Raw genomic sequence first — 18,215 nt, 5'->3', positions numbered from 1 at the left:
CGAGGCTGGGACCGGGGCTAAGGCAGCCTGTCCCAGCGGATCCAGAGCCGGATTCCCAGCCCCCGTGCTGTTTGCCATCAGTGAGGCCCCGACCTGCCAGACGCGGGGCAGGTGGGTAACTTCACCTGAGAGACGCTCACCAGTGTATCGTTGGGGTGAGAAGCGAGACCGGGTCAAGCGGAACATAAACCCCTGCTCCTTTAAATAGTTTATTTACAGGCTTTCCCGTCACCATCATTCTACGACGATTATAAACACGGACACAGTGCATGCACCGCCCACGAAGGAACAGACTGCTGGGCACAAACAACCCGAGACCCGCCCGCTGCCAGAGCTCCAGAGAGACCCGGCGCCTCCGGCCGTGACCGCGGCGCTCCCCCAAATCACAAAGGAAGCGTCACTTATAAATAATGTTCACCCCCCTTTCCTGTCTCAGCCAAACCCGGCGATTCCGTGAATCCAGCGAGCGCCATCCACGCGCAGCACCGGGCAGGTCACATGGCATCGAAGTGAAACCGGTGGGCTTCCTGCCGCTTCTCTCTGTCGTCCGCTTTCTGAAAGAGACGCAGACCCGGTTATAAACGCAGGAAGTGGCAGCAGACGCCTCAGCTCTGGGATAAAGAGGTTAAGTCAGAAAAGCCTCAGCAGTGAACGGACACAGGTGCTTCTGGAACAGTCTGTGCCCGGGTTTGAAGTTTGCAGGAGCGATTTTCTACATGCTGAGCCACACTGACTCTGACAGCCAACGGGAGCTGTTCCCTAAACGCTTCCTTTGACCGCGTAGCATTTATGTGAAAGTCGGAGTAAACAGGTTCTGTAAGGACGGAACAGCGATCACATATCTCCACTCCTGCCCCTGCCCGATGTTAGTCAGCGAGTCTAAGTCATATTAAATAAAGTACATCCATTATTTTGGGGCTACCCTATTGATTTAGCAGATAATAATTGACCCTGTTCCCAGCAAAGTACTGTGCTTGGTACTTCGAGGGATTATAAAGACCCTCATTTTTGTATTTTGCTCTCAAGGAACTTAAAGCCTAGAAAGAAAAAAGCCTAACATACTGCACAGTGTTTCAGAATAAAAAGGGAAAAATGTGCCTGGCGGTTGAAGATTGACAGATGAACCAGGAGGTCAGGGTTCAATTCCAGTCAAGGGCACAGGCCCAGTTTGTGGGCTCGATCCCCAGTGGGGGGCGCACGGGAGGCAGCCGATGGATGATTCTCTCATCGACAATGCTTCTCTTTCCCTCCCTTTCTGAAGTTAACAGAAACACGTATGTATGTTTAAAAGTAAAAATGCTGCCCACGTCCTGAGAGGGAGAGGACTGTAGCTGAAGCTGGCGGGCACGTGTGGAAAACAGGGAGCCGGGTGGGTGCCACGGTTCGGGAGAAGGAAGGAGCAGCCAGCGTGGGTGGACGGGCAGGAGGCGGCAGGGAGCCAGGAGCCCTTTTCGGGAAAGCACTTCGTGACCTGCTGGTTACGTACTTTATATTCACGTACGAGTAGGAAGGAGCCTTTTCAATTTGCATCTAAACTGCCACTAACTGTGGTCGCCGCCTGGTCCCCTCATGGGCGCTGTGTGAAAACCTGCATATGTGGGGTTCTGGTTTTAATTATTCAGGGTGTTACACTGAAGCGCCGAACTCAGTTCAGTGCAGAGAATACCTGACAGAAGGCAGATGGGCCACTTCAGCTCCTCGCCCGAGAGCTGGGGCCCGCTGTGAGCCTGTGGGCTCGATTCTTCTGGGGGGGGGGGGGGGAGAAAGAGAGAGAGAGAGAGAGAGAGAGAGAGAGAGAGAGAGAGAGAGAGAGACGGAGAGAGGGGAGAGGGGTCATCTCTGCAGAAGGCCGTCCGCGGCTCTCCCAGGAAATCATGGACACTCATAAAAAATGATGACCATTTTCTCAGGCCGTTAGGAAATTGTTTCCAACTAAATTTTTCCCATGTACCTGGTGACTTGGGGTGATCACTCTACCATATTGCACAACATCAACATTTTAAAGTAAATCGTCTCCTGTGATCTGTATGACCTGCTGAGACATAGTCCCTTAAGGGGATAAAGCAAGTCTCAATAAGGTGACATTATGGCTCTGGCCAGCATGCCCAGTGGTTAGAACGTTGGCCCAAGCACCGAAGGGTCGAGGGTTTGATTCCTGGTCCAGGGCGCGTACCTGGGCTGCAGGTTCCATCCCTGGACGCAGTCGGGACATGTGCAGGAGGCAACCACTCGATGTGCCTCTCCCACACTCTCTAAAAGCCAATGGGGAAGATGTCCTCGGGCGAGGATTAACAACAACAACAACAAGACATCATGGGCAGAAATGGAAACATCAGAAAACCTTCCTCATGTCACAGGCCTAGAATGCGGTGTTGGAAAGAGCAGCCTATTCCTTAACCAAAGCGAGCGCTTCGCTGGCGCACGGACCTTCTCCTGCCAGTGCAGGACGCCGATGATGGCCAGGATGAAGATGCAGACGCCGATGAGCGCGATGGCCGTCAGCAGGACGATGTTGCTGGGCGTGAGGTACAGCTTGGCACTCCAGCTGCCGATGCAACGGAAGGGTCAGAACGACAGTTTAACTTAAAGAGACCATTCTACCGAGACCAAAAAGCAGGACAGCTTATGAATGAACCCACTCATTCATTCCAGTCATTCCCCCACCTGTCCATGTGTTACCCACACACAGAAGCCACCGCGTTCAGGCAGGACGAACCATGCTGGCCCTGAGGGGTCAGCTTTTACTCGGCGGCCTGGATCGGGCCGCTGTGACTTTTCTCCTTGCTCCTGGGGACACTGCTCTGAGGTACATTCGACAAGGGCACTTGGGACAATGTTAGGCGTTGCTTTCACGTCCTGCTTGCCTTTAACTCTATGCCCTGTAGCCACCGGATTTCGGTAAGATTTCGGTGTCATCCTTTCTTGGGCCTCTGCTCACAGAGGGACTACGACCACCTAAGACAACCACGTGACCAGCTGGTGCAGAGAGACGGCTTGTGTGTCCCTGCGACACGGGGGAGGGCTGACGCCCATGCGGACGGGAGACTCCTTACAGCATCACCCGAGTCGCTCTGCGTCAGTGGCATAGGCAGACTTCAGCGTAAACAGAAGCAGGTCTTTCTTGTGACACGGCCCACAGCCAGCACCTGCACAGCCCGGGAGCCTGAGGCAGGTCTACACTGCAGGGGGTGCTACACAAATCACTTTTGTTCTCCCCCAAAAGAGGTAATGGATATATTTTCATTTTAGAAGTTTAATAACGGTAAGATGGTTCTATGAATGGCAAGTAGCGACTGACTTATTTGGGGCTAATTAAAATTTATTGATCCATAAGTTAGTCTCTAGTGAGTAAATCTCAAAATACGCCTCAAAGTAAAATCAATTTGGCTTTTATTACATACGTAAATCTGGAAAGCACATTTCTTCAGAAAGAATAAGAGAAGCATGAGGAATGTGGAGGCTGTAGAGGAAAGCTGTAACCGTTTCCAGAAGCTCAGGAGAAAACAGGAACGGGCTGAGGTTGGCTGCTCCCAGCACGTCACCTGACTACGGTGGATACACCCGTGCACGCTTTTATGGGAAAGACCGCTGCTTATTAAAAACCCGGCACCCTGACATGTTAGAATTTACAGCTCGGAACTGAGGCCTGATTTATTTAGGTGGAACGTGTATAAACTCCTCATTGTGAACCTGCTGGCTTTCGGATAAGGTGGAATTTGTCACATAGGAGCGCGGGGCTTCTGTGTGGGGTGTGCAGTCACGGGGTCTGCGGGGGGGGGGCGGGGGGGCGGGGTGCAGTGCTGGCCCCGCTCTGGGGGGTGGGGGGAGCACAGCAGGGAGGGAGCTCAGGCGGCCTTACCTCCGGGGCACGTTGTGGGGGTAGGGAATGACGATCAGCTGCGAGTTGGGGATGATGGCAGTCCACTCCTGCTTCCGCACCGCCTGCAGGAGGGGGCAGGACTCAGCATCGGGTCCACTTACACTCTCTCCTCTCGACAGAGGAGCGGACAAGCGCTCTCTGGCTTCATGGAGCCCTGGGCACGGGAGCTGCATCACACGCGGCGCCCAGGCAGGGCTCCCTGAGGCACAGGGTGTGTGGTCTTTCAGGGAAGGGTCGCATTTCATTCAACAAACAGTATTATTTATGCGCAGCAGTCACCGTTCCCAGTGCTGCGTTCCCAGGCTGCTCGGAGCTCAGAGCAGAGGGAGTATGACAGGCACGTGAGACTGAGAGAGATGGCGGGGCAAGCAGGCGGGGGGCGGGGCAAGCAGGCGGAGGGCCAGGGGTCAGAGGCTCACGGCGAGGAGGCGGGGAACTCTTAGCTTCCCATTAGGACCTGCTCTAGCCAGGCCACTACCAGCAATTCTCTTAGCTGTTGATTTGAATCATTGCAATTGCAATTCAATTCAAGATTCTGAATTCGGATGTTTGAACAGTGAATATTAGAATACAGGTTAATTGTAAACAAAATGTATTTGTACTCACCTTCTCTCCAGATGGACGGGGAATCCCGACATAAAGATGATCGAGGAAATTCGCGCTTCGACCTAAACCAAGTACATTGTAGGGCAGCTGGAGAGCTAGATGTGCTGACTGGCTGAGTTGTCCAGCTACGTTTATTTAAAAAAAAAAAAAAAAAAAAAAAAGATACCTTTGGAAACAATGCTCATCAAATATTAAAATGATAAACTGTTAAAAATATGAATAGAATCTCATGAGGCGAAATCTTTTGTTCTAACGAGTCTGGCCCTACAGTTTCTAATTTTCTTTGGTTTTTCAGAATATGTCTGACTCACTGCATCTGTGCAGACGGGATCTCTAACTGCTGAACAGCTGAATGAGCTGCACACTTTCTCAGTTTCTCACACTCTCTGTGTTATGTAAGTCGTTCATTCACTCAGTCATCCGATTTCTGTCCTTATACCAAAGGGAGGGGTCAGGTGCTGCTTAGAGGTATCTGCATCGTCCCTCCGTCCCTCCCTCTTTCCTTCCAGTGGGAAAAAGTCACCATCACTAGTTAAGGCCCGCCCCCACCACTGTTGACGGAGCTCTTCCTGTCAGATCTTTAGTTGATGTGAGATTAAGGTAAGGGGACAATTCTTGCAAAAACTCGTTTTTTCAGAGAGAAATCATGTCATGGATATTCCAGAGGACATTCTAGCTCTTTCCGTTTTGTTACCGATTTATGTTTTTTGACACAAAAACAAGCCTGAATAATGTTTGCTCAAGCTAAAGAAAGATAATACCAGCGAGTCCTGGATGTTCTGGTTTAACAAGCATCTGAATTAAAATGTAAAGAAGTAATTTGTTCAAACTGTCTATATCCTCATTTACGTTTCCTTGACCAACACCGTCTATTAAATAAAGTATTTGATTATAATTGTCAATTTCTCCTTGCCATTTGAAAGTTTTTGTATTATGGGATGTTTCTGTGCTGAGGCAGGGGCATGGCTGGGAGCTTAAACGTGTACAATTAGCTAAAAAGGAGACTCACTGGGGTGAATTGCTGTGAGGCCGTCAGATACAACAAGAAGGGCCGTATGGTGAGTTCTCCCATATTCTGGGTCCATAAAAATGGAGAATAAAAGCAACTCGGCTGATGCTTCTTCACGGCGAGGCCCCTAGCGCCTCAGAGCAGCACTGACAGGTTACGGTCCTGCTCTCACTTAGAGGGTCGGGACGATCACAGTTGTTTACTGCGACCTGAACCCCCTCTCAGGCCGCCGGCGTCTGTCAAGAGCTCACAGCCTTCGCTTAGTCTTTGTTTTTGTCTGAATTGCATTTCCCTTTATTGCTTCAAAAGTAGAGCTAGCGTTTTTCTTTATGATCATATATCAAAACCAGCTCTATGTAATGTTCTAGCTTCTATTCCACTAGGAAAAAACCAAGATTACTTTAGGTTGTAGATTGGATTCCTAATTTTTTTTTATTCTGAGAGGCGCTTTGTTAACTAATTTACCACTTCACAATTTGATCAAGGTAACGCTAGTAATTTCTCTCAAACTCTGCTACTTCAACTGAAGAATCGTGTAACAACTTGGCTCATCACCATCGGGAAATCTGAGGAATTGATATATTTGTCGTGAGGAGCTTCTGTGATCTGCTGATGAGCATCCACAGAAAGACGAAGTGTGATGTGAAGGGGAAGGTTTATGAAGCGCGTGAAGGCCTGCTAGCTGTTGTCGCCAGTTGACTTTGCCAACAGACTGACTGCAGGTGTCCTGTGCGTTGTGAACTGGTGCCGGTCTTACCCGAACCATTTTTCGGATATCCATTTGCATCCACGGTTGTGTACATGATGTAAGGGCCAGGCTGGTTCACGCCAAAGGGCTGCAATAAAAAAAGAGTTAAGCCTGGAGCAGTAGTGAGTCATCTTGTTGGACATCTCTAGGAGCTGATGTTGTCTCTCATATACGGGTCGGCGTCCTGAGCAGAGCTCCCCAGAGAACGGTCACTACTTGAAGGTGGGCAGCCCCCCGAGAAGCCCCGCCCTCAGCATGTCTGCATTCCCCAGTCTGGAGCTTGCTCTGTGTGAACTGCCCCACCAGGCGGGACTGTTTGTTAAAAACAATCTTCAGAGTGCCGATTTGTCTGTAACCTATGACAACTATTTTGTGTGCATCTATTTTCATGCAAAGAATTTCTCAGAAATATTTACAACTGAGAGTTTACTTACTGTTATCTTACGAGGACAGTCATTAGAACAGAGGCCACTAAGAACTGTGGAGAAATAAAGAAAAGGCTCTTTATTATCCTATATAATAAAAGCATAATATGCAAATTGACTGAATGGCGGAACAACCGGTCGCTGTTTCACGCACTGACCACCAGGGGGCAGACGCTCAACGCAGGAGCTGCCCCCTGGTGGTCAGCAGGCTCAGCCAGAAGCCAGGCTCACAGCTGGTGAGCACAGCAGCGGTGGTGGGAGCCTCTTCTGCCTCCGCTGCAGGTGGAAAGCAAGGAGCGAGAGCCCCGGACTGTGAGAGGGCACAGGCCAGGCCGAGGGACACCCCCCCCCCCCCCCGCCCGCACAAATCTCGTGCACCGGGCCTCTAGTTACTGATAAAATGTAAGCTTATATTTAAAGAAAACTCTTACTGTTTCACCTAAAACCTATTAATATGCTCTTTCGGTTGATAATCACACGCAGAAACCAATTCATTTCTTTAGATCTGAGTAAATTAAATTTTTGTTGTTCACTTTATACCAGTATTTCAAAAACCTTTGTGAAGCAATCAGAATGCTAATATATAGGTGCGATAACTCTGGTTACATCCAGCTATAGCTACTGTGGGTTTTATTTTCCAACTGGTTAGCTCCATTTCAAGGATGACTTGGAATCTGACAAAAGTGCCAAACGCAAACCAATTAAAATGCCTGCTGAGAAAAACAAACAGAACATTTAGTTCTTTATGTCTCAAACTAGACTTTTCCCATTTATATAGTCAAAGTTTCTGGTCACAGATTTTGGGCACGTTTGATAACTGTTATAGAAAACATAACTATAAAATAATTGATGAGTCTTCCATACAACAAATATACAAAAATAAAGACACATTTATTCTATAACCACCCAAAAAGAGAAGGCGAGAATAGGTGAACAGTCTTTACAGGAGCCACCTGAGTATGAGACACAGCTGTGCTACTGCTGCTGCAGGTGCGGTGATGCCGTGTAACAAAGCAGACACTGCTATTACGTAAACATCCGGTGTGTGACGAGTTAGAGCTGACAGTTCTGCTTGGCACGCAGGGATTATCTCGATAATAGTTAGGGACGTGCCAGTTCAAACAGATCCATGGGAAAATGGGTTCTTCTATTTACTTGTATTCTGTGACTATAATGACAACTGTTCTAATAGGAGTACAAAGGCACTAAGACACGAGCGTGGTTATTTCATCACGCGAGAAGGGAGCTGCTCACTCACACTGGAGGCGTGAATGTAACTTCATGTTTACATTAAGTACAACTTCAGGGAAGAGCGAAGTAAATGTCTTCTACTTGAACACAGTGTTCAATGGTGAAGGTTCTTATCCCGGGACCGTGACTGGTTCTCACTGGCTTCTTCTCAAGGGTTTTTTTGTTTTTTTGTGCACCTTCCCTCAGCTCTGGGCAGACATTAGTATTTCTTCTCCATCTGTCCCAAAGTGAGTTTCACAAGCCTTCACTGAAGGCACCGTTCTGCTGAACAGTAACGATTTGCTCACAGTCTGTGATTCTGACCAGCAGGTAGGCTCTGGCCATTTCCTCATCGCGGGGCCTACGCCAGCGTCGCTGCTCAGTAAATACTCGGGACAGCAGGAAGAAGATGGATTATTCAGCACTCGGTACTGGGTAATGGGCCACTTGCAGGAAAATGAACTTAGACTAGAACGTAGAACATCAAAATTACATTTGGCAGTGGCCCAAATAATATGAAGAACTCTTACATTTCAATAATGAAAAGACAATTTAAAAATGAGCAAAAGATTTGAACAGGCATTTCTCCAATGAAGAGACGGACAAGTTCACGAGAAGGTGAGCGGCTTCGTTAGCAGCGAGGACAACTCGCACCAAACCAGCGAGTGCGTGCTACTCGGTCCAAGAGCGGAAGCACCCAACACGCCCTCCACAGGGGGCTCCAAACACGCCAGGGACAGTGCTCCGCCCGCACAGGGAGGAATCCTGTCATGGCCACCCGCGGGAACCCTGAGGAGGACGTGCTGAGAGAAATGAGCCAGGCACAAGGGGACCAGTGCTGCACAATTCCACAAGGAGGTGCCCGGGGAGCCACGTTCATGGACAGTGGGACGGCGGTGACCAGGGCACTTACTTCTGGGTCTTCTCTTAAGGCTTTTGGCAGGGACAGCGGAGCTGCCTCCGGAGAGATTACGAAGCATCATTTTCGCAAACTTTTCATTGATGTTCTGGTGAGTGGCGGACTCTGCACATGGATTTGTCATTGATGCTCGTCCTTGGGCCTCTCGGAAGACAGCGAGGTAAGTGCAGGGGCCCCGCCCCTTAGTCAGAGGGGAGCCAGAGCTGGGCCCGGACGCCACTCCAGGCACAAAGCACACGGAGCTCTGAACGGCCACGGGGCCACTGGCCACCGACTCGCCTGGAAGACGCGCTCCCCTGCTTCAGGAGGCGGGAGAGGAAGGCCCCGGGGACCGCTGTTTGCTGTACAGGGGATGCTGTGTCGTGTTTGGCAACCTGAGAATTTTACTCAGTCACATGATGGGCTCTCGCGTTCTGTACAGAGCAAGCTAAAAACGGGCTTGTATCCTGTATCTCTTTCCGTTTTTACAAGACTTCCTCTGTCAAACGTGAAGTTTCATACGGTAGCAACGGGGCCAGAAATGATCAGCCTTCAATATGTTGTCCATACATGTTGCACATGTTCCCGGATGCGCCTTCCTTGGTTTTCACACGGTTCAGGAAGGAATGAGCCCAGTGCTTGAGCGTCACTAACATTCTGCATGTAACACTTTGTGATACTTCCTACGCCCGGGGCTACAAGTGCTTCCCAGGACAGGCAGCCCCGCAGCCTCGGGCAGTGGCCCGGCCCGGGACCCTCCGACGTGGGGCAGGAAGTCACGGCCACAGCCTCAGGAGACTCTTAGGTTTTACACTCTTTACACGCGACTTTTCAAGCACACGCCCTAGAACAGTATAAGGAAGCCCACGGACACGCTGCACAGCTTCAACCGTCAGCAGCACATGGCCGACCACGCCACGGCCATTCCTGCTCCCGGGCCCGCAGGGAACCTCAGGCCTGCTCCCGTGCCGGCGCGTGGCGGTCCGGCTGCTCCCTCTGTAAGGAGGCGGCCTGCTCTGAGCGGCCACGTGTGTCCACGCTGCTGGCCACTGTGGCCGTTTCTGGTCTGCTTCAGGGAGAACCCCGCCCTCACTGGACTAGGACTCAGTTTTTTTATTTGCTATTATTTTTAAATTTATCTTTATTGCTGAAAGTATTACCGATGTCCCCCTTTTCCCACCACAGAGCCTCTTCACCCAAGATAAGCATACCAAATATACAGCATGTTTAAAACATTCATTTTAGCCCTAGCCAGTTTGGCTCAGTGGATAGTGCATCAGCCTGCAGACCAAAGGGTCCTGGGTTCGATTCCTGTCAAGGGCAAGTCCCTTGGTTGGGGGCTCCTCCCCGGCCCGGGCCCTGGTCATGTGCAGGAGGCAACCAATCGATGTGTTGCTCTCACAGAGATGTTTCTCTCTGTCTCTCCCTCTCTCTCTCACTCTCCCTAAAAGTTAATGGAAAAATATCCTCGGTGAGGATTAAGACAAAAACACCCAAAAGAAACAAACAAAAATTTTTAGTTCTAAAACAGCCAAATAATACCCCTTTGAAATGGCCAAGGGGACAGTCACATGGAAAATAAGTGTAGACTCATGCTAGCTTCCTATGGCCTCATGGGTAATGGAGCCGGGAGTCATCCTCGCTCATTCAAATGAGAGGGCATTCGCTAGAAAATCCTCAGAAAGCAAAATTACACACTCTGTCATTTTCATTTCTCAAATCTCCTAATACTCATATTTCCGTGGCTTTCCTATGCTCAGGTAATTAGGGCCACTCCAAAACTGTAATATTCATATGAAATACATGTCACTCCATTAACAAATAGACTGACGGCTGTCTTGGTGTCAACTGTCATGACAGCAATAACAGAGGCAGTTCCCTTCTGACACCAGATCATGGGGAAACTCCCAGCAAACCGGAAGCGGGCGACTTCCCACACACAGAGCGCCTACAGGCCCACAGCTCACCATGCTCAACGGGGAGACGGGCTGCTTCCCCCTGGTCAGAAACAGGCCAGGACGTCCGCTCTCACCACCCGCTCTCACCACGTCCACACGGGCGGGCATTCTCGCGAGAGCAAGAGCAGGGGAAGGCACAGCCCTGAGAGAAAGAGACGGAACTGGCCTCTACAAACGACATGGCCGTCTATGGACAAAGTCCCCGGGAACCTAAAAAGCACAGCCAGGCGGAAACCAGGCCAAACAGCAGTAACATTTACAATCACCGGCCGGGAGCAGACAGGCAGACGCTGACAGCGCGCGCGCAGGGTGTGTGTGGCTGGGTCAGCGAGGGCGGCTGCGGGGGCGGAACGGGAACCACGGACACCGAGTGAGTGAGTGCACCGGGGAACGGAGCGAGGAGGCATCCCCAACAGGAAGGTGAGGGCGAGCCTTTGGGAGCGAGGAGGCATCCCCAACAGGAAGGTGAGGGCGAGCCTTTGGGAGTGAGGAGGCATCCCCAACAGGAAGGTGAGGGACAGCCTTTGAAGTGATGGGGTTGGCAACGGGAGTCATGGTAGGAATTCCTGTGAATACGAATAACAAAGCACAAACCAAACACTCACCGATGACTTTCACAAAGTAGGCATCTGCCTCAAAGTTGTTCTTTAGCGCGTGGATGGCCAAGTCGCTCCTCGTGTGCCCTCTACTGAGCACCACGATGTCCAGGATGCCCTGGGTGAACAGACGGGAGTGGTGAGAGCAACTGAGAAGTGCTGGACACGCAGGGCACGTTTCTCACCTAAACGTAAACCGTATTCAACCCCATGTTCCAAGTACAAATGCCATTACCAAGATCAAAGCCCCGAGTAGGAAAACACAAGTGAAAAAACATTGCTAATTTAGATCCCCGGGGATGACAGCGCTTCGCTAGACTTCCTTCCAGGCTGATATGAAGGCCTGGGACAGGGAGGTCCACAGCATGGCCACACCCGGGCCAAGAGCACCGACTGCTGGCTGCCATCCTGTTCCCTTTTCCCTGCGGAGGGGAAGCTTCGCTCATCCTATCGGAGGAAAAGGTGCGCCCTCAAGCGTCCCTGCCGCCCCCTCACGAGGCTGACAAGGACCAGCTTCCCCCGTTAGCCGCCTGGGTTTCTCCTGTAAACTGACGATGTTCTTTTTCTCGAGAGGGAGTTTTTGGTGACTTCTATCAGTTTATATAAACCCTTCTCATAGTAAGGATATTAATTGATTCTTTCATAGCAAATTTATTTCCCAGAGTCAAAAACAATTTTAAATTTCATTCATTTAAATTTCATTTGGGATGTCTTTTCTGTAGAGGAATTAAAAATTGGTTTGTAGGCCACTCCCTGGGACCTTTTTGCCAGTTACTTCAATGCTTGAAAACTGCTAATAAAGGTGAAGTAACAGGAGGTTTGGTGGCAGAGACAGAACAAGGGCCTGGATAATTCCATGACTGGGAACCAGCCGCTTGTAAGAACAAACAAATAACAAGAGCAAAGGGGGGCTAGGAGAGACGTGCCGCCCTGCCGGGGGCCTCTCACTCTGAAATGATGAGGGCACCTCACAGGCGGCTGCATCAGCGCTGGAGCCGAACGCATTTGTATCAGACACACGACTCTCCTGAGCGGGGACCTGGCTTTCACGGGAGGAGGGAGCCAGGCCCTGCGTGCCTTTCCCACGTTCACCGCAGCTGAAGGCCGCCGCGCAGCACCGGGCACAGCTGCGCCCGTAGCTCACACCGCGAGGAGCCCGAGCCACTCCCGCCCTGGGCAGGTGCAGGGCTGGTACCTGCGGGCGGCGCTCCGTCTGCGGTGCACACGCCCCTGCCCGCTTCAGAGCCTCCCTCGAGGGGCAAACACGCTGCTCGGCCAGTGGTGTCGGAAGTGTCCCCCTGCGTTCAGCCTGAGGGGCTTTCCTGAACGAACGCATTTGCTTTCGGGGCCTCATCTATTTCCTGGTCAAACAGGGTGAGAGAGAGCGGGGAGCCATCAGACCCGCCCGCGTGTACTCACGTCTTCGTAAATGTCGAAGAAGGTGGCGACCTGGGCCTCCCGGATGTGACTCAGGTCCGTCAGCTCCCAGCACACGCGGAACATGCGGTGCGCCCCCTCGCAGCTCGCGTTGGTACAGGGCACGTTCTCCAGCAGGAAGGCCTGCTGGCTGCTGCAAGGGAGGACAGGCATTCAGGACGCGGACACAGGCAGGCTACTCGGACGTGAAGAGTGAGACATCACGACAGGGCACCCCTGATCGTCTGCTCGCAGGAGGCGCCGTGCGGTTAGGGAGCTGTGCCGCGGCGACAGGACGGGAAGAGGAAGGGAGGAGGGACAGAGGTGGGGATGAGGGGCGGCTGCCCGTTTCCCTCCGAGTGGCTGGGCGTGAGGCACCAGCTGAGACGGGGTTCGGGAGAGAGGATTGCTTCAGGTTCGGGTGCGATGGGGAGTGTCCAGGGGCAGGTCCACCGGCGGCTACACACACACAGGCGAAAGGACTAACCACATTTAAATTTCAATGCTATCTTCTTGGGGAAAGTCTGACCACATGCTGAGCTAAGATAATTACGTACCTTAAGGAAAGGGCATTATCCCATCAATGAAAACGCATTAAACCAGGAATGTGTACACAACCACCTATTAAACCCTTTCTTAAGCAGAGGACAAAACATTTAGACAATTAACTAACAGAGAAAAAGCAGATGAAAATAATTAATTAGAGCTTCTGTGAAGCTGGAAACTTCTCCTTGTCATGTCTTCCTTGGCCTTGAGTGGCCCCAATTTAAGATTCACACTCATCACCCGAAGTCCTTCTACCCTGCCTGGGAGGTGAGAGAAGTCTCAGTTCTTGAAAACATGATGGCTTGGAAACTGCCGCGTCATGGCATAGCCGTGATCATGGAAATTTACAGCAAATGTCACTAATAAGCCGTGACTCCCATGTTAGGGCATTCGAGGCAGTAAGCGCAGAACACGGTTCAGAGAGGCTGAAACTGCTCTCCGGGAATTCACCCCCAGCGGCCACGAGCCAGGAGGCGAGCCCAGGCCCCAGGCCCCTCCTCACCCTGTGGGCGCCGTGGCACATGAAAAGCGATGTCACCGGGGTCTACTTGGTTCGGACCTTCACTTACTCGCGAGGGAGGGAGGCAGTTTCTAAGGCCTGTGGCCACGGCATTGTTACAGTAACAGTTTCCTGCTCACAGACCACGAGCCACGTTTCCCACAGGAACCCGAGAGCGTCAGCCTGCCACTGTGCTCTGTGAGGGGATGCTGGTCGCCCACCTCCTGAAAGGACTTAGAATGAGTAACACATGTATTTTCTCGGGAGGTGAGCATCCCAGGCCTCTCCCTTACGTTTCCTCCACTGCTGGTTTTGTATGTCAAAGGACACCAATTGTGGGCCTAAACAGAAATGTTGGCAGTAAATCTTTTTCTGGCGATTATTGTGGTAGGACTTCCAACACTATGTTGAATAAGAGAGGTGAGAGTGGGCATCCATGTCTTGTTCCAGCTTTTCATCATCGACTATGTTAGCTGTGGGTTGTAGCCTTTCCTGTGTTTAGGTATGTCCCTTCTATGCCCACTTCATTGAGAGGTTTTATAATACATGGATGTTGAATTCTGTCAAGTGGTTTTCCTGCATGTACTGAGATGATCATATGACTTTTATCCTTCATTCAGTTTATGTGATATATTATGCTGCTTCATTGGTGGATATTAAACCATCCTTGCATTGCTGGAATAAATTTCAGTTGATCATGGTTATGATTTTTTTATGTATTGCTGAATTTGTTTGGAGGATTTTTGCATCTATGTTAATATAAGAGACTGGCCTGTAATTTTCTTTTGGTAATGTCTTTCTCTGGTTTTGGTATTAGGATAATGCTGGTCTTGTAGAATGAGTTTGAAAACTTCCCCTCCTCTTCAATTTTTAAATTGCTGGGGTCCAACCCCAGCGGGTCCAGGGGTCCCCAAAGGTGTGGACAGAGTCGGCAAAGAAGGAATGACATGGAGGCAGCGTTCAGTTGTTCAGCAGCCTAGCCAGGATCTCCAGCCAGGATCTCTAGCCAAGTTCTGGTCTGGATCTCCAGAGAGGTTCTGCTTCAGATCTCCAGCCAGGTTCTGTGTCCATGTTCTCTTGCTAGGTTCTCCAGCCAGGTTCAGTCCAGGTTCTCCAGCCAGGTTCAGTCACCAGGTTCTAGTCAGGTTCTCTTGCCCATTTCTGTAGTCAGGTTCAGTCCAGGATCTTTTGCCATGTTCTCTCCAGCGAAGTTCTTCTGTCTCTAGTTCTGTGTGTTCTGTCTTCTTACATCTGTATTTATACCAGTTGATTCCAATCCTATCAATCTCTATTTCAAAGGTTAGGGCATTTCTTATCTCCATTCCAGGGAGTAAAGATTATGTAGCTTAAGCATGATTGTTCGTAGTTAAAGTGATTAATTACCCACCTGGCACTTAGTTAAGAGGTTTTATTCCCTCCCTAACTTCAGGGGAAAATCCCGACCTGGGGAAACAACCTTTCTCAGAGACCTTGGTTAAAACACATAGTGCCAAGAAGGTGAGCAAACATATTAAGAACAGTATGCCATATATGCCAGGTACCTTGAAACAGCAAGCATGGACCGGCTCCCGGCAAATTCCCCCTTTTTTATTTTTTAAAAGCGGGCATTAAAAAGAAAACCCCGAAATGCTCTCTTGTATCCATTTTAAGAGTAGGATTGGCACTTTCTGCTATTACCTGAGTCCTGATCTATCACCCCAGGGAGAGCTTGCCAATCCTGCACTTTCCCGGGGTGGAAAGGCTGCAGTGGGGTTAAGGATAAGGCTCCTTGGGCCTACCTTCTCCCATGCCTTTACATTTACCTTTCCTTCCTCAGAAAAGCATGGACATACTTCTTGTATAAAACGTTCTGTCTGACTGGGAGTAACCTTAATTCCTCTGCTAGCAAGCATATGTGTTAAAAGATCAATACTGAGTCTTATTTCTTTAGACTCAGTATGGCACATCTTCTTAATCTAAAGATCAATACAGAGTCTTCTTTCTTTGGACTCAGTATGGCACATCTTCTCAATCTAAGTTCTGTACTATCCACCTTCTTACCCTACTTATCCTTTATAGGGGGGTCTGTAGTACCCTGGTGGAGTCCTATCCGTCCCGAGTGTGGGGTTCTCAATGGGGGGGTGGGGGGGCTTACCTATGGGAATCCCGTTTCAGGGGTTCCCAAAGGTGTGGACGGAGTCGGCGAAGACTATCCACCCTCTTCCTATGGTGGAGTCCTATCCGTCCCGAGTGCGGGGCGCTTACCTAGGGGTCCCTGTTCGGGCGCCATATGCTGGGGTCCAACCCCAGCAGGTCCAGGGGTCCCCAAAGGTGTGGACGGAGTTGGCGAAGACTATCCACCCTCTTCCTACAGTGGAGTCCCATCCATCCCGAGAGTGGGGCGCTTACCTAGGGGTCCCTGTTCAGGCGCCATTTGCTGGGGTCCAACCCCAGCGGGTCCAGGGGTCCCCAAAGGTGTGGACAGAGTCGGCAAAGAAGGAATGACATGGAGGCAGCGTTCAGTTGTTCAGCAGCCTAGCCAGGATCTCCAGCCAGGATCTCCAGCCAAGTTCTGGTCTGGATCTCCAGAGAGGTTCTGCTTCAGATCTCCAGCCAGGTTCTGTGTCCATGTTCTCTTGCTAGGTTCTCCAGCCAGGTTCAGTCCAGGTTCTCCAGCCAGGTTCAGTCACCAGGTTCTAGTCAGGTTCTCTTGCCCATTTCTGTAGTCAGGTTCAGTCCAGGATCTTTTGCCATGTTCTCTCCAGCGAAGTTCTTCTGTCTCTAGTTCTGTGTGTTCTGTCTTCTTACATCTGTATTTATACCAGTTGATTCCAATCCTATCAATCTCTATTTCAAAGGTTAGGGCATTTCTTATCTCCATTCCAGGGAGTAAAGATTATGTAGCTTAAGCATGATTGTTCGTAGTTAAAGTGATTAATTACCCACCTGGCACTTAGTTAAGAGGTTTTATTCCCTCCCTAACTTCAGGGGAAAATCCCGACCTGGGGAAACAACCTTTCTCAGAGACCTTGGTTAAAACACATAGTGCCAAGAAGGTGAGCAAACATATTAAGAACAGTATGCCATATATGCCAGGTACCTTGAAACAGCAAGCATGGACCGGCTCCCGGCATTAAATTACTTAGAACAGGATAGGGATGAATTCCTCTTGGAATGTTTGGTAAAACTAACCTGGGAAGCTGTCTGGTTCTGGACTTCACTGAATAAAAAATAAGTTTTTCACTTTCTATTAGATGTCCACCTTTGTTCTACAGAAAATAAATCTGTGAAGAAGAACTAGTGTTCTTTTATTCTCTTTCTTTTAAAAAAATATACTTTTATTGATTTCAGAGAGAGGAAGGGAGAGAGAGAGAAACATCAATGATGAGAGAGAACCACTGATTGGTTGCCTCCTGCACACCCCTTACTGGCAATCGAGCCTGCAAGCCGGGCCTGTGCCCTGACGGGGAATGGAACTGTGACCTCCTGGTTCCTAGGTTGGTGCTTGACCCCTGAGCCAGGCCGGGTGGGCGGAAGGGGTGTTCTAAGCAGCTGGAGGAAGTTCAGGGACTACGTAAAGAAAGGATCCATGCTGGTCCTGCTATGTAAGGGCCTGTACCACATTGGGTGCTACTTAGGTACAAATGGCTCACGTGGCTCACTTCCCGTACCTGCCAGAGGTGTTCTTCAGTATGGCCAGGGCGTTATGTAAGGGCCTGTACCACACTGGGTGCTGCTTAGGTACAAATGGCTCACGTGGCTCACTTCCCGTACCTGCCAGAGGTGTTCTTCAGGATGGCCAGGGCGTCCGGGTAGCCGTCCATGTTGTAGTCTCCAATGCGAAGGGTGATTGGAATCGGAATTTCCATTGGGTGCTGTTCTTGCACAAACGGCACAAAGCCCCAGAGCGTGCCCTTGCTGCTGAAATCCTGCAAGACTGGAACCCACTATGAACGGGAGAGAGAGGCGAGGCTGTCTTACAGTCATTTTAGAAAAAAAATTCACCATTCGCAAAACAAGGAATCCCTTAAAGTCCTCAAGAGAAACTCATCTTATTTAAGTTCTTTCTCTCTACAAGAGGGTGGGGTATCATAATTTACTCTGATGAACTGATGTTCTGGGAGAAAGTTCTCTTTAAAATTTATCACTAGTCATCTTTCACTGAACCGGCACATACAGACTCAGAAGGTTTTTCACAGAATTCCAGAATCTTAGGATTAAAATGACATGACTAATGACGTAGCTGAATTGCCCATTTTAAAACCTGTGTCGACTGGAACTATAACCTCAAATAAATATTGTTAAAAATTAGAGCAAACTAACATGTAGCCGACGTCCTTCAGGAGGACCGGTTAGGGGGGGCGTTAGAGCACGACCAAGTTCTTTCTGGGCGACCTTGTTCCCTGCTGGGCCTGGTACGTGACC

At 50.1% G+C, this 18,215-nt stretch overlaps 1 protein-coding gene across 2 annotated transcripts in view; it reads right to left on the bottom strand.

Annotated features, from left to right (window-relative positions):
* Positions 1 to 193: 193 nt before the first annotated feature.
* Positions 194 to 18,215, bottom strand: part of ITFG1 (integrin alpha FG-GAP repeat containing 1) — a 49,830-nt gene continuing 31,808 nt past the window's right edge. For both annotated transcript variants that reach the window (XM_036345063.1, XM_036345064.1), the window contains 9 exons: positions 17,565 to 17,737; positions 12,770 to 12,920; positions 11,360 to 11,468; positions 6,678 to 6,721; positions 6,253 to 6,331; positions 4,487 to 4,611; positions 3,860 to 3,942; positions 2,428 to 2,545; positions 194 to 554 (listed from right to left, as the gene is read on the bottom strand). In XM_036345063.1, coding sequence (XP_036200956.1) covers positions 495 to 554; positions 2,428 to 2,545; positions 3,860 to 3,942; positions 4,487 to 4,611; positions 6,253 to 6,331; positions 6,678 to 6,721; positions 11,360 to 11,468; positions 12,770 to 12,920; positions 17,565 to 17,737 — 942 coding nt within the window. In that variant the 3' untranslated portion in view covers positions 194 to 494. The remainder of the gene's footprint in view (positions 555 to 2,427; positions 2,546 to 3,859; positions 3,943 to 4,486; positions 4,612 to 6,252; positions 6,332 to 6,677; positions 6,722 to 11,359; positions 11,469 to 12,769; positions 12,921 to 17,564; positions 17,738 to 18,215) is intronic.

This window comes from Myotis myotis, unplaced genomic scaffold, assembly GCF_014108235.1.
Source record: "Myotis myotis isolate mMyoMyo1 unplaced genomic scaffold, mMyoMyo1.p scaffold_m19_p_19, whole genome shotgun sequence".
NCBI lineage: Eukaryota > Metazoa > Chordata > Mammalia > Chiroptera > Vespertilionidae > Myotis > Myotis myotis.
Note: the sequence above shows the minus strand (reverse complement) of the source record. Positions and strands in the feature narration are given on the sequence as shown.